The following is a 15,956-nucleotide window of genomic DNA, read 5'->3' on the forward strand; positions in this document are numbered from 1 at the left end:
ACAAAGAACATCAGACTTGGATTGAAACAAAAACTATTTATTGTCAACTACTACTCTAACGGTTATTACAATGTCTAAGATAGAAACAGTGGGAATTAATGGTCTAACACTAACTAACACTAAGAAACTACAGAGCTACTCTCATATGCAACTGCTGTTCACTCTGCACGAACACCTTTTGCCTGACCACATGGTGCGTCTGGGTTACGTACCTGCATACTTGCACCACCTGCTGGTTGGATGGTAAAACTACAACAGTAAAACATATAATTTATATTACACATAAATAATCATAGTATATACAGATGATAGTCTACCCATCATCCCAGGGAGAAGAATGGGGATGAGAAACATATCAGCCATGATTGAATGGCGGAGCAGACTCAATGGCCCAAATGGCCTAATTCTGCTCCTATGTCTTATGGGCTTATTTGTGTTGTGTCTCAGTAAATTCCTTCCTCCCCAAAAAAACATTTCTTAAACTCACGACTGCTTCACTGTGATGTTGACTGCGAGGTCAATGGGAACACAAATCCGACCTTGGTGTTTATGAAACTCAACTGCTCTCTGCTCCTACCCGGATTGAGCTCTATACTCAGTCCTTTTAGCTTCACCTTCTCCCAGTTTCACCTAACTCCCTGTTTTCCACCCAACTCCAAAAGCACTCTCGTCTGGCCAAGGAGCCCTCACCATGCAGCAATAGATTGGAGGAGTCAAATTAGTATCAAGGAGTTCCTGGAGTGCTTAAGGGATGGGTTTTTGGACCAATTCATTCAGGAACCATCGAGAGAACAGGGCTTCCTCGACTGGGTATAGAATCATAGAATTTGCAGTGCAGAAGGAGGCCATTCGGCCCATCAAGTCTGCACCGGCCCTTGGAAAGTGCACTCTACCTCAGCCCACACCTCCGCCCTCTCCCCGTAACCCAACCGAACCCAACATTTCTTGGACACTAAAGGCAATTTAGCATGGCCAATCCACCGAACCTGCACATCTTTGGACTGTGGGAGGAAACCAAAACTGGAGCACCCGGGGGAAACCCCCACAGACACAGGGAGAAAGTGCAAACTCCGCACAGACAGTGACCAAAGCCGGGAATCGAACCTGGGACCCTGGAGCTGTGAAGCAACTATGCTAACCACTGTGCCCCCCTTGTATTGTATAATGAGAAAGGAATCATTGACAATCTGGCTGCGCAAAGCCACTTGGGGATGAGCGACCATAATATGCTAGAATTCTTCAAGAAGATGAAGAGCGGCGTTGTTGATTCTGAGACTAGTCCTGAATCTAAATAAAGGAAATTACGATGGTATGAGGCATGAGTTTGCTATGATGGATTGGGAAACGTTACTTAAAGGGATGCCAGTAGATGGCACGGCAAATATTCAAAGAGCACATGGTGGAACTGCAACAATTGTTCATTTCTGTGTGATGCAAAAGTAAAACGGGAAATGCGGCCAAACCATGGCTTATTGGTAAATTAAAGATGGTGTTAGATTCAAGGAAGCGGCAGACAAATTGGCCAGAAGAAAATGCAGATCTGAGGATTGGGAGCAGCTTAGAATTCAACAAAGGAGGACCAATGGATTGATTCAGAAGGGGAAAATAGAGTACGAGAGAAAGCAATGTGGGGAACATAAAAACTGACTGTAAAAATGTTCATCTGTATGTGAAGAGAAAAGGATTGGTGAAGACAAAGGTCGGTCCCTTACAGTCAGAAACAGGGGAATTTATAATTGGGAACAAAGGAATGGCTGGCCAAAGAAATACATACTTTGGTTCTGTCTTCACAAAGGAGGACACAAATAACAAACCAGCAATGTTGGTAAACACAGGGTTTAGGGAGAGCGAGGAACAGGCAGCACGGTAGCATAGTGGTTAGCACTGTTGCTTCACAGCTCCAGGATCCCAGGTTCGATTCCCCGCTGGGTCACTGTCTGTGCGGAGTCTGCACGTTCTCCCCGTGTGTGCGTGGGTTTCCTCCGGATGCTCCTGTTTCCTCCCACAGTCCAAAGATGTGCAGGTTAGGTGGATTGGCCATGCTAAATTTCCCTTAGTGTCCAAAAAAAAAGGTAAAGTGGGGTTACGGGGATAGGGTGCAAGTGTTGGGCTTGGGCTTGGGTAGGGTGATCTTTTCAGGGGCCGGTGCAGACTCGATGGGCCAAATGACCTCCTTCAGCACTGTAGATTCTATGAACTAAAGGAAATTAGTATTAGTAGAGAAATGGAGTTAGGGAAATTGATGGGATTGAAGGCTGAAAAATCACCAGAGCCTAATAATCTACATCCGAGTATTTAAGGAATTGGCCCTAGAAATAGTGGATCCACTGATAGTCATCTTCCAAGATTCTAAAGACTCTGGAACTGTTCCTACAGATTGCAGAGCAGCTAATGGAACTCCAGTATTTAAAAAGGGATGCGGAGAGAAAACACAGAATTATAGGTGAATCAGACTGACGTCGAAGGTGGGGAAATACTAGAGTCCAATCTCAAAAAATGTAATGGTAGGTGCAGATCGCTATATGGATGCTTACTGTGCTGTAGTTTAACTGGATCACTGCACTTTCAAACTTGTTGCTCCAACTGTGCTATAGTTTAACTGGATCACTGCACTTTCAAACTTGTTGCTCCAACTGTGCTATAGTTTAACTGGATCACTGCACTTTCAAACTTGTTGCTCCAACTGTGCTATAGTTTAACTGGATCACTGCACTTTCAAACTTGTTGCTCCAACTGTGCTATAGTTTAACTGGATCACTGCACTTTCAAACTTGTTACTCCTTGAGCAAGAGGTGAATTTGCCATGCACCTGTTTGTCGACACTCTTCAGTATGTGTAGTTCCAGCTGCTCAGAAATTAAACGCTTCAGAGGTGCAAATACAGGAATACCAATGAACCCATTGTACAGTAAACACATTATTCACCATCTGCGTTTCCCTTAGTCTCAGAAACCTCTCCATTTGGACATGCTCCCTGGCCTGGGTCACCACCGGCAGTTGTTTTTGGTCCCTATTAGGTGGTGGGGTTCATCTCAGCTAAACAGTCTGGTGACCCTGTTGCTGGGCCTCTGATGTCACAATGGGAGATGACACTCACTCAGTTTGAAACTGGGAAATAGCCAATTGGATTTCAATCTGGAGTCCCGCCCATTAAAACGGTAGCACAGTGGTTAGCACTGTTGCTTCACAGTCCCAGGTTCGATTCCCAGCTTGGGACACTGTCTGTGTGGAGTCTGCACGTTCATCCCGGTGTCTGCGTGGGTTTCCTCCGGGCGCTCCGGTTTCCTCCCACAAGTCCCAAAAGACGTGCTTCATAGGTGAATTGAACATTCTGAATTCTCCCTCAGTGTACCCGAACAGGCGCCGGAGTGTGGCGACTAGGGGCTTTCCACAGTACCTTCATTGCAGTGTTAATGTAAGCCTACTTGTGACATGAATAAAGATTTTTTTTAAAAAATATTTTTATTCTCCTTTTTCACATTTTCTCCCAAATTTACACCCACCAACAATAAACAATAATCAGTAACAAATATGTCAATCCCCATATCAATAACAACGATCCCATCCTCCCACCAAACCCCAAACATGTGCACATGAATGACAAGAAGGAATCAGGAATCACCCATAGTCACCATCAACACACACTGCCCCCCTCCCTGCAGCCCTCTCACCCATCCCCCCCAACTAATGTTCGATGTTATCCAGTTCTTGAAAGTGCATAATGAATAATGCCCATGAATTGTAGAACCCCTCCATCCTTCCCCTCAGTTCAAACTTAACCTTCTCAAGGCTCAAGAATTGCAACAGGTCCCCCCGCCACGCCAGGGCACAGGGTGGAGAGGCTGCTCTCCAACCCATCAGGATCCGCCTTCGGGCGATCAACAAGGCGAAGGCTACAACATCTGCCTCCGCACCCGCTATGAATAAAGATTATTATTATAATTACTATTATTAAAAGGGAGGCACAGGAAATCAGTCAGAAATATTCACATAATGAGATCAATAGTGCTCATCAATCAAAATGTTCAGACAAATACACTCAGTCCTGGTCTGAAATCTTGAAGTGACTCTAACTGCTCCTTTTCATTGGGACTGAATGAATTTTGCCTCAGCCTGAAACAGATTAAGCAGAAAATAAACAACTTGAACAACAGTGTAATTAACGGAGACTGAGGTTAATATTTGAATAATACTTACCATAATATTGCCAGAATTCCACTGAGATTTTATTTATATTAAACATTAAGAAAACCACTCACCACATCTCCTCTAGAGTCCTGCAGGTCTTTAAGAGGTGGCACAATGCGGGGACAGATTGGTCTGTAAAAAAGTTTGATCCCAGGTACATAACTTTCAGCGATTGGTTTGTACTGAGAGCAGAGACCAGGTCCTCAATACAGGAATCTGTGAGACCAACACCCCACAGACTAGGGAAGAGAGAGGAATAACAGGAATCAGGGTAAATCCAGTATTTATTAATAACACTATATCAATGGCATTAATAATTTACCACATTTATTGATAACAATATTATACAGGGATTAGTAATAATACTAGCACTGATACTAATAAAAATACGATGCTTATTCATAATATTTCCACTGATATTACTAATTTATTAACACACAAACACAAATAATAATGATTAATAACAATCCCTGACACTGATAATTTATTGTGTTAATTAATAATATTGCCACTGATACTAATAATGTGAACCATTTATTAATAACATTGTTACTGAAACAAATAACAATGTACTGTATTTATTAGTCACACTGTCATTAATATGATTAATAATGTACAATGCTTATTAATAACACTTTATAATCTACAGTATTTATTATGTGGAAATACAGAAAATAGTAGGTCATTCAACCCTTCGAGACTGTTCTACCATTCAATATGATTATGGCGAATCCTTTATCTCAAGGCCACACTCCAGTGCTCTCCCCATTCCTCTCGACACCTTACGGCCGGGATTCTCCGACCCCGCGCCGGGTCAGAGAATCCCCGGGGGGACGCAAGAATCATGCCCCGACGACGGCTTCCTGATACCCCCCTCAGATTCTCGGGCGCCCGCGGGATTCTCGTCGCGCCAGTCGTGGGCCGTTGAAAGTGGCCCCCATGGCCATTCTCTGGGCCCCGACGGGCCGAGTAGCTGGAAAGTTCGTCCGAGTCCCGCCGGCGTGGGTTACTCAGGTCCCACACGGCGGGACCAGGAAGGTGAGTCTGCAGAGGCCGTCTTGGAAGGAGGGGTGGGGGGATCCGACCGCAGGGGCGGCCCACGGTGGCCTGGCCCGCGATCGGAGCCTACCGATCGGCGGGCGGGCTGGTTCCGTGGGGGCCTATGTTCCTCCGCGCCGGGCCCCTGTAGGGCTCCGGCATAGTGCCCGGGGGCCGGCGTGGAGACAGGAGCCCCCGTGCATGCGCAGAATCACGCTGGCCGTAGCGCGCATGCGCGAACTCATGCTGGCCGTTCTGCGCTGGCTGGAGCTGCGGGGACCACCGGTGCTGACCGCGCCCTAGGAAGGGGAGCATTCCCCATTATCGGGGAGCATTGATGCCGGAGTGGTTGGCACCGCTTTTCACGCCGGCGTGGGGACATAGCCCCATTATTGGAGAATCCTGCCCATAGAGTCTAGAATTCTATCTATTTCCTTTTTAAATTTATTCAGTAACTTGGCTTTGACAAACTTTTGTGGACAAAGAATCATAGAGGTTTCCAGCACACAAAAAAAGAGACCGTCGGCCCATCATGACCGCCAGCCATCAAGTATCGATCTATTCTAAGGCCATTTTCATGCACTTGGTCTTTAGCCTTGTAATAACAATCTTTATTGTCACAAGCAGGCTTACATTAACACTGCAATGAAGTTACTGTGAAAAGCCCCTAGTCGCCGCATTCTGGCACCTGTTCGGGTACACAGAGGGAGAATTCAGAATTCTCAGCTGGGACGGGACTTGAACCCGCGCTGCTGGCCTTGTTCTGCATTACAAATCAGCTGTCTAGCCTACTGAGCTAAACCACATGTAAAGTTCTTATTTCCTCATTGCAACTAACTGTTCCAACTATTTTTGTGTTGTCTGCAAATTTGGCTATAGATCTGTCTATCCATGTCATGTTTATAGATTGTAAATAGCTTGGGCCCTAGGATCGACCCCTGTGGCACCCCAAGAGTTACATCTTGCCATCCAGAGAAAGACCTATTCATCCCGACTCTCTGCTTCGGTCCGTCAGCCAGTCTCATAAATTACCCCCACTCTCATGTGATGTAACCTTGCGAATTAAGCTTCTGTGCGGCACCTTATCAAACACCTTCCGCATAGAGATTCCGCTGCCACCAGATGGCGCACCGCCGAGAAATGCAGGACTCTGTGGCTGGAGAATCCCGCCATTAATCATCGATTGTTGTAATATTCCAATTGGTTCGCCAATATCCTTGAGGGAAGATATTCGGCTGTCCTTACCTGGTCTAAATGTAATACTCGACTCTTAACTGTTCCCTGATATAGCCTAGAGAGCCATTCAATTCAAGACTGTGAACAATATTACTGTGCTGGATTCTCCATTCCCCAGCCACATGTTTCGCTGGCGGAGGAATTCTCTCCTCCCACCCCTCGTCAATGGGGCCGGAATTCTCCGGCCATTAGGATTCTCTTTTCCCGCTGGCAGCATAGCCTCCGCCTGCAGGTTTCCCGGCACCATGTGGTGGTTTCAATGGAAAATCCCACTGATAAGCATCGAGAGGAGAGACTCAACAAACAAAGAACAAAGAAAAGTACAGCACAGGAACTGGCCCTTCGGCCCTCCAAGCCCGTGCCGACCATGCTGCCCGACTAAACTACAATCTTCTACACTTCCTGGGTCCATATCCCTCTATTCCCATCCTATTCATGTATTTGTCAAGATGCCCCTTAAATGTCACTATCGTCCCTGCTTCCACCACCACCTCCGGTAGCGAGTCCCAGGCACCCACTACCCTCTGTGTAAAAACCTTGCCTCGTACATCTACTCTAAACCTTGCCCCTCGCACCTTAAACCTATGGCCCCTAGTAATTGACCCCTCTACCCTGGGGAAAAGCCTCTGACTATCCACTCTTCCTATGCCCCTCATAATTTTGTAGACCTCTATCAGGTCGCCCCTCAACCTTAGTCGTTCCAGTGAGAACAAACCGAGTTTATTCAACCGCTCCTCATAGCTAATGCCCTCCATACCAGGCAACATTCTGGTAAATCACTTCTGCACCCTCTCTAAAGCCTCCACATCCTTCTGGTAGTGTGGCGACCAGAATTGAACACTATACTCCAAGTGTGGCCTAACTAAGGTTCTATACAGCTGCAACATGACTTGCCAATTCTTATACTCAATGTCCCGGCCAATGAAGGCAAGCATGCCGTATGCCTTCTTGACTACCTTCTCCACCTGTGTTGCCCCTTTCAGTGACCTGTGGACCTGTACACCTAGATCTCTCTGACTTTCAATACTCTTGAGGGTTCTACCATTCACTGTATATTCCCTACCTGCATTAGACCTTCCAAAATGCATTACCTCACATTTGTATCCTGAGAGTGATTGGCACACCGCCAAGAAATACGCAGCTGGGCAAACGGAGAATACCACTCAGGATTTCCCATTGAAGCCACCCCACCGGGAAACCCATGGGCAGGGGTGAGCTGCCAGCAGGAACAGTAAATGCCGACTGCTGGAGAATTCTAGCCCCAATTAAGTGCATAATTTATTAAATAGACTGTTAATTACACCAGTAGTTATGTAGTGTTTATTAATAACACTCTTGCTGATAATAACATACAGTGCCAGACACCCAGTTATTCTAAACACAATCTCACACACTCTGGTACTTACTCCAATTTCTGTATTTTACAGTTAGGGTTCCTCAGAGCTGTAGACAGGAGTTTCACTCCTTCATCTCCCAGTTCATTATAATCCAGGATTAGAATGATCAGTGATTGGTTTGTAGTGAGAGCGGAGGCGAGATCCTTAATGCACAAATCTGTGAGATTGTTTTCATAGAGTCTGAAGGTCGGAGAGAGAGAAATGTCAAGGATCAGAGAAAATCTTCACTTTATTATTATACGAAGAATAATATTTAGTATAAATATAATCTGTTTGTCTCGTACTTACTCCAGTTTCTGTATTTTACAGTCCGGATTCCTCAGAGCTGCAGACAATAGTTTCACTCCTGAATCTCCCAGATCATTGTTCCCTAGTCTAAACACAGACAGAGTGCAAGAAACAAACTGAATCAAACACCAATGATATCTCTCCAATATGAACAAAAAGAGAGAGAAATCTCAGGAAGCTAATTAACTGATTTACCTAAAACGGACAACAAATTCTATTCTGTCAAACTCTCCATATACCCTGGGCGAGTACACAGTCAATTCTAGCCCCATGCGCCCCATGTGCCCTGGGGTCTTAATACAAGTGAATTAACCAATAATTTTTATAAAAATACCTTAGGCCTTTGGCCCTTGGCTGCCCAATAATTACAGTCACCAGGTTTGTAAATGTAAACACAATTCCTGCTACTTTTTCACAAGGACTATCGTGCAAAATGCAGTAAATACAACTGGTTAACGGCAAGCTAATACCTACAACCCACTTGAACTGTCCCACCCTCTATCCACACACACAAGACAGACAAACACAGGGATGAAAAGGGGTAAAAAAATAATAAGGATGAAGGTCAAAAGATAAGCAGCAGAATTCTCCGTTGGCAGGATTCTTTGGTCCGCTGGCAGCCCACGTGTTTTCCGATGGCGTGGGGTGGCCACAATGGGAAACTCCGTCGGCTGGCTGTGGGCACGGAGAATCCCGCTGCTGGTGGGGCCGTGCCGTGGTGGAAAACGCGGCTGGCTGACCGGAGAATCCCGCTCAAGTGCCTAATAATAATAATAATCGCTTATTGTCACAAGTCGGCTTGAATGAAGTTACTGTGAAAAGCCCCTAGTCGTCACATTCCAGCGCCTGTTCAGGGAGGCCGATACAGGAATTGAACCTGTGCTGCTGCCTTGTTCTGCATTACAAGCCAGCTGTTTAGCCCACTGTCCTAAATCAGCCCCTTTACATAGGCCTTTATACAGCCTTTGTTTTATATTGTGATTCTTCAACACACTTTCTTCACAGCAAGCCTGCTGATTAAAGTCTTTGGTCTGCAGCCTGTAATGGTCTTCTTGGTAGTTTCATTCATTCAGTGTCCCTGTAGTTTAGAAAATGCAGCACTCACAGGCAACAGACCTTCTGATAAAACCCATTGCTTTTCAACTTTGCTTTCAGTTCGAGATTCCCATTCAGGCCTCTATCTTTCTGTAGAGAGAGTTGGTCAGTTCTGCCTCTGCCTTTCAGGAGAGTATGTTGGTTGGTTCTGGAATCTGCCTGTACATAGATTCATCCAGGCTCCCTGCCAGTTTGGAAACACAGCCTTTCTGGAGACAAATGGAGCGGAGAGGACAGCAGATCTTCCTCAGGACTGCCTGGAGTCAAACTGAATCCAAAATGCAACCTCGGGACTCTGAAAACAGCCCAGTGAAACAGGATCCAATCATCACCAGTTACTTGGCAGAACACAGTCTTTTGGGTGGTGGCCATTCGCCATTCGGCAATCAATCAAACCGAGACCCCAATCATCTCTCTGCCACTGGTCAATCTCCAGTTTCAACCAGCACAGCCTTTTGGATTCTTCTGTTTGAATTAAAGGTACAGTCCGCTTACAGGTTGCTTGCTTTAAAGTCACAGGTCCATTAATCATCCGTGGATCAAAATGTTAACGGCAAAAATAAAAGAAAGAGGAAGGAAGGGAATAAAGAGGGAACAATATAGCCAGTTTTTTAAAAAATCAGACAAGAATGTAACAGGTTCACAGGGCGGTGATTGGTGAGAATTAGTCTATCGTTTGTCTCGCTAAGCTGGACTAAGCTAACGGATGTTGAACAATGCTTCCCCTAAGCAGCAGCTCAGCAATGGTGCGCAAGCACAGACTGCTATTTTGCGTTAGCAGGAGACACTGAAAAGATGAAGGATAAATAAATAGTCTTCGCATTTGATGCAAACAGGAACATCGTTGGTGAGTATTACAGAATTTTATTTTGTCTCTCTTGGCTTTGCAACTGATTGAAAGAATATGTGGTAAAATATATCTATTACATTATAAAATTAATTCCTCAATGACAGAAACCAATTTAATTCAACATATTTACAAGTAATAATGTCAAAACTACTTAACTTTATTCAGAAAAGTGAAACAAATAAATAAAAAGGTGCGAGATGGCAGGGTAGCCTCTGCCTGCAGCATCTCGGGTGACTTGGGCTGAATTTCGCTGCTATGTAGCAAGCGTGTTGATGGGAGCAGAAGTACGAGCTGCTTTCACATGGTCAGCGATCAATCTGGTGGCACGATCTTCCTGCACTCACACGTCTGTCCAGTATGCAGGCCCCCCTCCAGCCCTCAAGCAGCCAGAGGACTGCTGCAAAGGTCGTGTCAAGCCATGATACAGCACAGGTCACAGAGCAGCAAGGTCAGAAGTGTAGGAACATAGCAGCAGGAGCAGGTCATTTGGCCCCTTCAGCCCCACCTGAGGGGGAAACGACAAAGCGAGGCTTTGGGTGACGGGCTGGGTGGGCCGGGTGTTCCGCTCGGGTGTTGATAGTCGGGCCCGGGGGAGGTAGGGATACTGGTGGGTAAGAGGGTGAGGTCCCAGATGGAGAAGGTGGGTGGCTGACCATAAGTAACGGGTGCTTTGGAGGCGAGGTTGGTGGGCATACACGCCCCGAATTGGGATGACGTAGGATAGATGTTGGCTACCATACCAAATGTGGCTACGCATCAGTTACTACTGGGGGGGGGGGTCTTGAATACAGTGTTGGATCCGAAGGTGGATAGGTACAAGCCACTTTCGCTGACGTCCTTCGGGGGGGGGGGGGGCGGCGAAGATGTGCTTTTATTTTTTTATTCAACAGTCTGATCAGGGGTTCTCTATCTAATAGTCCTCTCTTAATCCTTCCTGTCTTAGCTTATTTAGTTCGACAATCCATTGTCTTTGTTGATCGAAGCTCTCTAAGGTTGGCCACCATGTTGAGTCGACCAAGATTCCAGGCCTCTCATCCTCCACTGTTCCAACATCGTCCTTGGAGCACAATTATTTTGTTCTTCCTATGTGCCGATCCTTCGGTTCAGGTAATAGTCCGATCTGGGGCTGGATTAGCTCAGTGGGCTAGACAGCTGGTTTGTGATGCAGAAGAAGGCCAGCAGTGCGGGTTCAATTCGCGGACCAGCTTACCCGAACAGGCGCCGGAATGTGGCGACTAGGGGCTTTTCACAGTAACTTCATTGCAGTGTTAAGGTAAGCTTTTATGAGGGAGATGGGAGGGGCAGACAAGTGGAGGTTTCTGCACCTGCAGGATGGGCAGTACTCATTCTTTTTGCCAGTGCACAATATGTATTTAAGGATTGACCATTTTTTTGTTATGGGGAAGGTCCTGTTGGCCGAGGCGAGGAAGGCAAAATCTTCGGCGATTGCTATCTCTGACCATGCTCCACATTGGGTAGATGTGGCCCTGGAGAAGGGGCCAGCTCAGAGGCCTGCATGGAGGTTGGACGTGGGGTCGTTGATGGACCCAGATTTCTGCACCAAACTGGGAAAGGTGACTGAGGATGACGTAGGATTCAGTAGGGACTGGGAGGGTTCACCATCAGTTGTGTGGGAAGCATTGAAGGCAGAGGTGAGGGGCGAGGTCATCTTGTTTAAGGCGAGAGAGGAGCGACAGCGGTTGGTAGAGGAGATTTTGGAGGTGGGTGGAAGGTATGATCCGACTCTATACCGCCTGATGAGGAGGAAGGAGCTAGAGGCAAGGGTTGACCTTGTGTCCACGGGAAAGGCAGTTCGGTAGTTGAAGCAGGCGAGGGGGGGGGGGCCATGTACAAGTAGTGGGGAGAAGGTCAGCCACTTGTTGGCAGGCCAGCTCCGCCAGCAGATGGCTGGAAGATTGTTAGGGTCCGGGATAGGAAATAGTTGCTGGTGGTGGCACCGGAGCAGGTGAACAAGGCATTTGAGGAACTCTATAAATATTTGTATAAGTCAGAGTCTCCGGCGGATGAGTCGGCAATGAGGGAGTTTTTGGTGTTTTGAAGTGTCCCAAAGTAGGAGAGGAAGAGAAGGCAGGATTGGAGGAGCCAGTGGGGGTGGAAGAAGTGCAGGTAGCGATCGGGAAAATGCAGTAGTTAAGGCACCGGGGCCTGGTGGTACCCCGGTAGAGTTTTATAAAAACATTTATGGATAAGTTGGCGCTGTTGTTGGTGGAGATGTTTGAGGGCGCAGAGGGTAAGGGAGCCCTGCCAGAAACAATGGGACAGGCATCCATTTCATTGTCGCTCAAGAAGGACAAGGGGCTGGATTCTCCGGCGGTGGGATCCTCCGCAAGAGGTCGGGGCTGCGGGCGCTGGCAACAGCGCTGCTCCCGTTTGCCTCAGGGATGTTCTCGGGGTGGTGGCCACGCTGAAATTATGGAGGAAATTCCGAAAGCACTTTAGGTTGGGGGCGGGGTCGAAGTTGGTGCCGACCCGAGGGAACCGCTGGTTCGAGCCAAGGAGAAGGGTCTCAGGTACATGCAGATGCGGGACTTTGTGAAAAAGGCGTCCCCACCTTTCCTGTGGCACTGACCTCCTCGTGTAGGGGGGGGGTTGTTGTCGGTGATGGGGTTGGGGGGGAGGGAGTTTCGCCTCGGCGATCTCTGGGAGGATTCTGGATGAGGATAAGGCATCTCCGGAGGGGGTGAAGGCTACGTCGGAGAAGGGGCTGGGGATAGCGCTGGAAGAGGGGTTGTGGTGTGAGGTGCTGCCGAGGGTGAATTCCTCAACCTCATATGCAAGGCTGGGGTTGATGCAGCTGAAGGTAGTACACAGAGCGCAGCTGACTAAGTTGAAGTTGAGCCAAGCATTTGAGGGGGTGCATCCCCGTCCATGAATTTCCTGGCGGTGTGGGCAAATTCTGTGACTGATTAGAACTCTACAGTTATGCCCCTAGCTGCGATTGCAGGATGCCATGTGGAAGGATACCAATTGGATGACCACTGTGCCCACTACCCACTAATTGGCCGTTTTCTCTGAAATCATGTTGCGCACATTACGCTATATGGTGCACGTTTGGGTCCTGGAATTGGTCCCAAAGATGGGGTCCCAACCGCGAAAAGAGTCCAGGCCATAATGTGAGGTACTCACAATTCATGCAGCAATAAAGTTACCTCAATTCCTGGCATTTGTGAAGCGTGGATCTCAGCCGCTGGAGCCCTTCACACTGAATGCAGCAGTTGCTGAGATTGAGTTCTTTTATTGTAGCACAGAGACCAATGGTATGAGACAGGACTGCACAGTCAATCGGGGTCAGTCGCATTTGACTAAATGTAAGTGTTTCCACAGATCCCACTGTCTTCTGAGCCAGTGTTTTATTCTGAGACTCAAATAGGTAGTGGAATGTGTTCAGAAGTTTCCTTTTACCAGATTCACTCTCTGTGTTTCCGATCTGTCCTTCAACCTTCTCCTTCACCCAGTCAATCACTCGACAGGTTGTTTGGTGAAGAAATTGACCCAGAAACTTCTCCAGGGGCCAAGCTGCCTGTGGGGAGGAGAGACCAGCAACAAAACGGAGAAATATCTCAAATCGTCCATCTTCCTCGCTGTGGGCTTCACTGAGGAGTTTCCCGATATCCCCAGGATCTGGTGTTAGGAATTGTCCGAGTGCAGCTACAAACTCTTGGATGGTGAGGTGTGGGAATGTGTAAACCACACTCTGGACAGAGTCATCTCTCTCCAAAAGTTCCATCAGGAACCCAGACAGGAACTGGGAAGGTTGCAGATTGTACTTGATCAGATCTCCATTTCTAAACACAATCTTCTTCTTGGAGACTCCTGTGAAGGCCATCTCACCAAGCTTCAGTAACACATCATGGAGGTTTTCAATCTCCCGGCCATGGTTTTTCAGGATGTTGTAAACATAGTAGGAATATAGTTGGGTGATGGTCTTGGGAACTTGCTGCTGTTTCCTGCCTCTTTGTGTAAAGAAGGGACCCAGTGACAGACCGAGGATCCAGCAGTAGGAAGGGTTGTAGCACATGGTGTACAGGATCTCGTTCTCCTCCACATGTTTGAAAACAGCTTCTGCCACCGTCTGATCTTCAAAAAACTTGTTGAAATATTCCTTCCGTTCATCACCAACAAATCCCAGGATTTCTGCCCAGACACTGATCTCAGCCTTTTCCAATAAATGTAATGCAGTGGGGCGGCTGGTCACTAGCACTGAACATCCTGGGAGCAGCTTGTGCTGTATTAAACTGTACACAATGTCAGACACTTCACACCAGCATTCGGGATCTGTGCACGTGGACTGAGGTTCTATATTTCTCCGATTGTCAGCAAAATCAATCCTGTCATTGAATTCATCCAAACCATCGAATATAAACAGCAGTCCCTCTGGATTCTTCCAGAGCTCTCCCAGAACATTCCCAAAGTAAGGATAGAAAAACAGTATCAGATTCCTCAGGTTTATTCTACAGTTAATACTGTTCAAATCCCGGAATTTGAAACTGAAAACAAATTGAAAGTGTGGGTATATTTTCCCAGTGGCCCAGTCATAAACAATCTTTTGTACCATTGTTGTTTTTCCAATTCCCGGGACTCCACTCACTGCGGCAGAATTCCCAGATTTGGATTTTCTCTGGGAAAAGCTGCTCTGGAACAACTGATCAGGTCGGATTTTTTCCAGTTCTCTCCGCAGATGTTTCTCTCTCCACTCTTCATGGTCTCGGCCTCTTGCCAGCAGTTCATGTTCGACAAGTGTCCGATCTCGAATAGTAGAAATGATCGTTAGCTCAGCGTATCGATCAACCAGCTGGAAAATCTTAACCTTCTCCTTTATCAGGATAGTGTTCACTCTCAATGTTTCAGTTTGTACCCGGAGTGTCTCCTTGTGTTTCCGCTGAACATCTTCAATTAGAACATAAAGTGTTAATGTTACTGACATGAGAAAAAAGCTTCACAATAACATTACATTGTTCACTAAAATGGTGCAAGATTTAGTTCAAAGTTTCAATACATTTCAAAGTTGCAATTACAATTTAGCAATGCAAACCTTGCTCGAACATGAACAGTGATCTAAAAGGTTTCACATCTTCATTTGATTCTAGTATTCACTGAACATGGATAATTCTATGAGTGATATTTTCGCTCTGATGGCTAAAATTAACAGATTGCGAGACCTCTGGTGACGGGGATGTGCTGAGCAGATGCAGGAAAGCTGGCTGTCCTCCTCGAAACTCGAGAGTGTACACTTTTAGCCCCAAATTAGGCAGCAAAACCAGGGAACAAAAACCCCCATCCTCCCCCAATACCACCACAACGAACAGGATATGCCTGTTCAACAATTTTAGGAGCCAAAAGGCCAGCAGAATCAGTAAAAGCCTGGATGAAGAATGAGGCCATGTAGAAGACGGGTGGCGATGAGGAATCGGTCGCACCCAAACAGGATGGGCCACCAGGGCATATCCGGGCTATCCCCCAATAAACTAATGGATGGACCTCCGAACACAGGAGCTCCAATTGCACAGAGATGCCATCAAATTAGAAATGATGACGACGGTGAAGGCAGTGGTCGCCCCTTCTAAGCAGAGCTGGAAAAGGGGGAGCGGCCACTGTTGACACGCGAGGTGACAACCAGGGAGCTGGAGAAGGCTGCAACCAATCAGAGCGACTGGATCGCCTCAATGGAGATGGAGATAGCAAGGTTGGTGGTGACACAAGGGACGTCAAGCGAAAGGTCGAGGACCAGGAGTATCGGTCATGCAGTCAAAACCTCCTCATTGTGACCTTCAGGAGGGTACTGAGGGCAAGAATCGTACGCAGTATGTGGCCCAGACACTGGGAAAGCTGGTTCGGGGCGAAAGC

General features: G+C 47.0%; 1 protein-coding gene across 1 annotated transcript in view; it reads right to left on the reverse strand.

Moving 5' to 3' along the window:
- Positions 1–3,701: 3,701 nt before the first annotated feature.
- The window catches only part of LOC140410225 (NACHT, LRR and PYD domains-containing protein 3-like), a 59,191-nt gene continuing 46,936 nt past the window's right edge, over positions 3,702–15,956 (reverse strand). The window contains exons 5-9 of the mRNA XM_072498182.1: positions 13,262–14,999; positions 8,147–8,233; positions 7,868–8,038; positions 4,259–4,426; positions 3,702–4,112 (exon numbers count right to left, since the gene is read on the reverse strand). Of these exons, the coding sequence (XP_072354283.1) occupies positions 4,025–4,112; positions 4,259–4,426; positions 7,868–8,038; positions 8,147–8,233; positions 13,262–14,999 (2,252 nt within the window). The 3' untranslated portion in view covers positions 3,702–4,024. The remainder of the gene's footprint in view (positions 4,113–4,258; positions 4,427–7,867; positions 8,039–8,146; positions 8,234–13,261; positions 15,000–15,956) is intronic.

The sequence above is a fragment of the Scyliorhinus torazame genome, chromosome 4 (assembly GCF_047496885.1).
Source record: "Scyliorhinus torazame isolate Kashiwa2021f chromosome 4, sScyTor2.1, whole genome shotgun sequence".
In the NCBI taxonomy this organism is placed as follows: domain Eukaryota; kingdom Metazoa; phylum Chordata; class Chondrichthyes; order Carcharhiniformes; family Scyliorhinidae; genus Scyliorhinus; species Scyliorhinus torazame.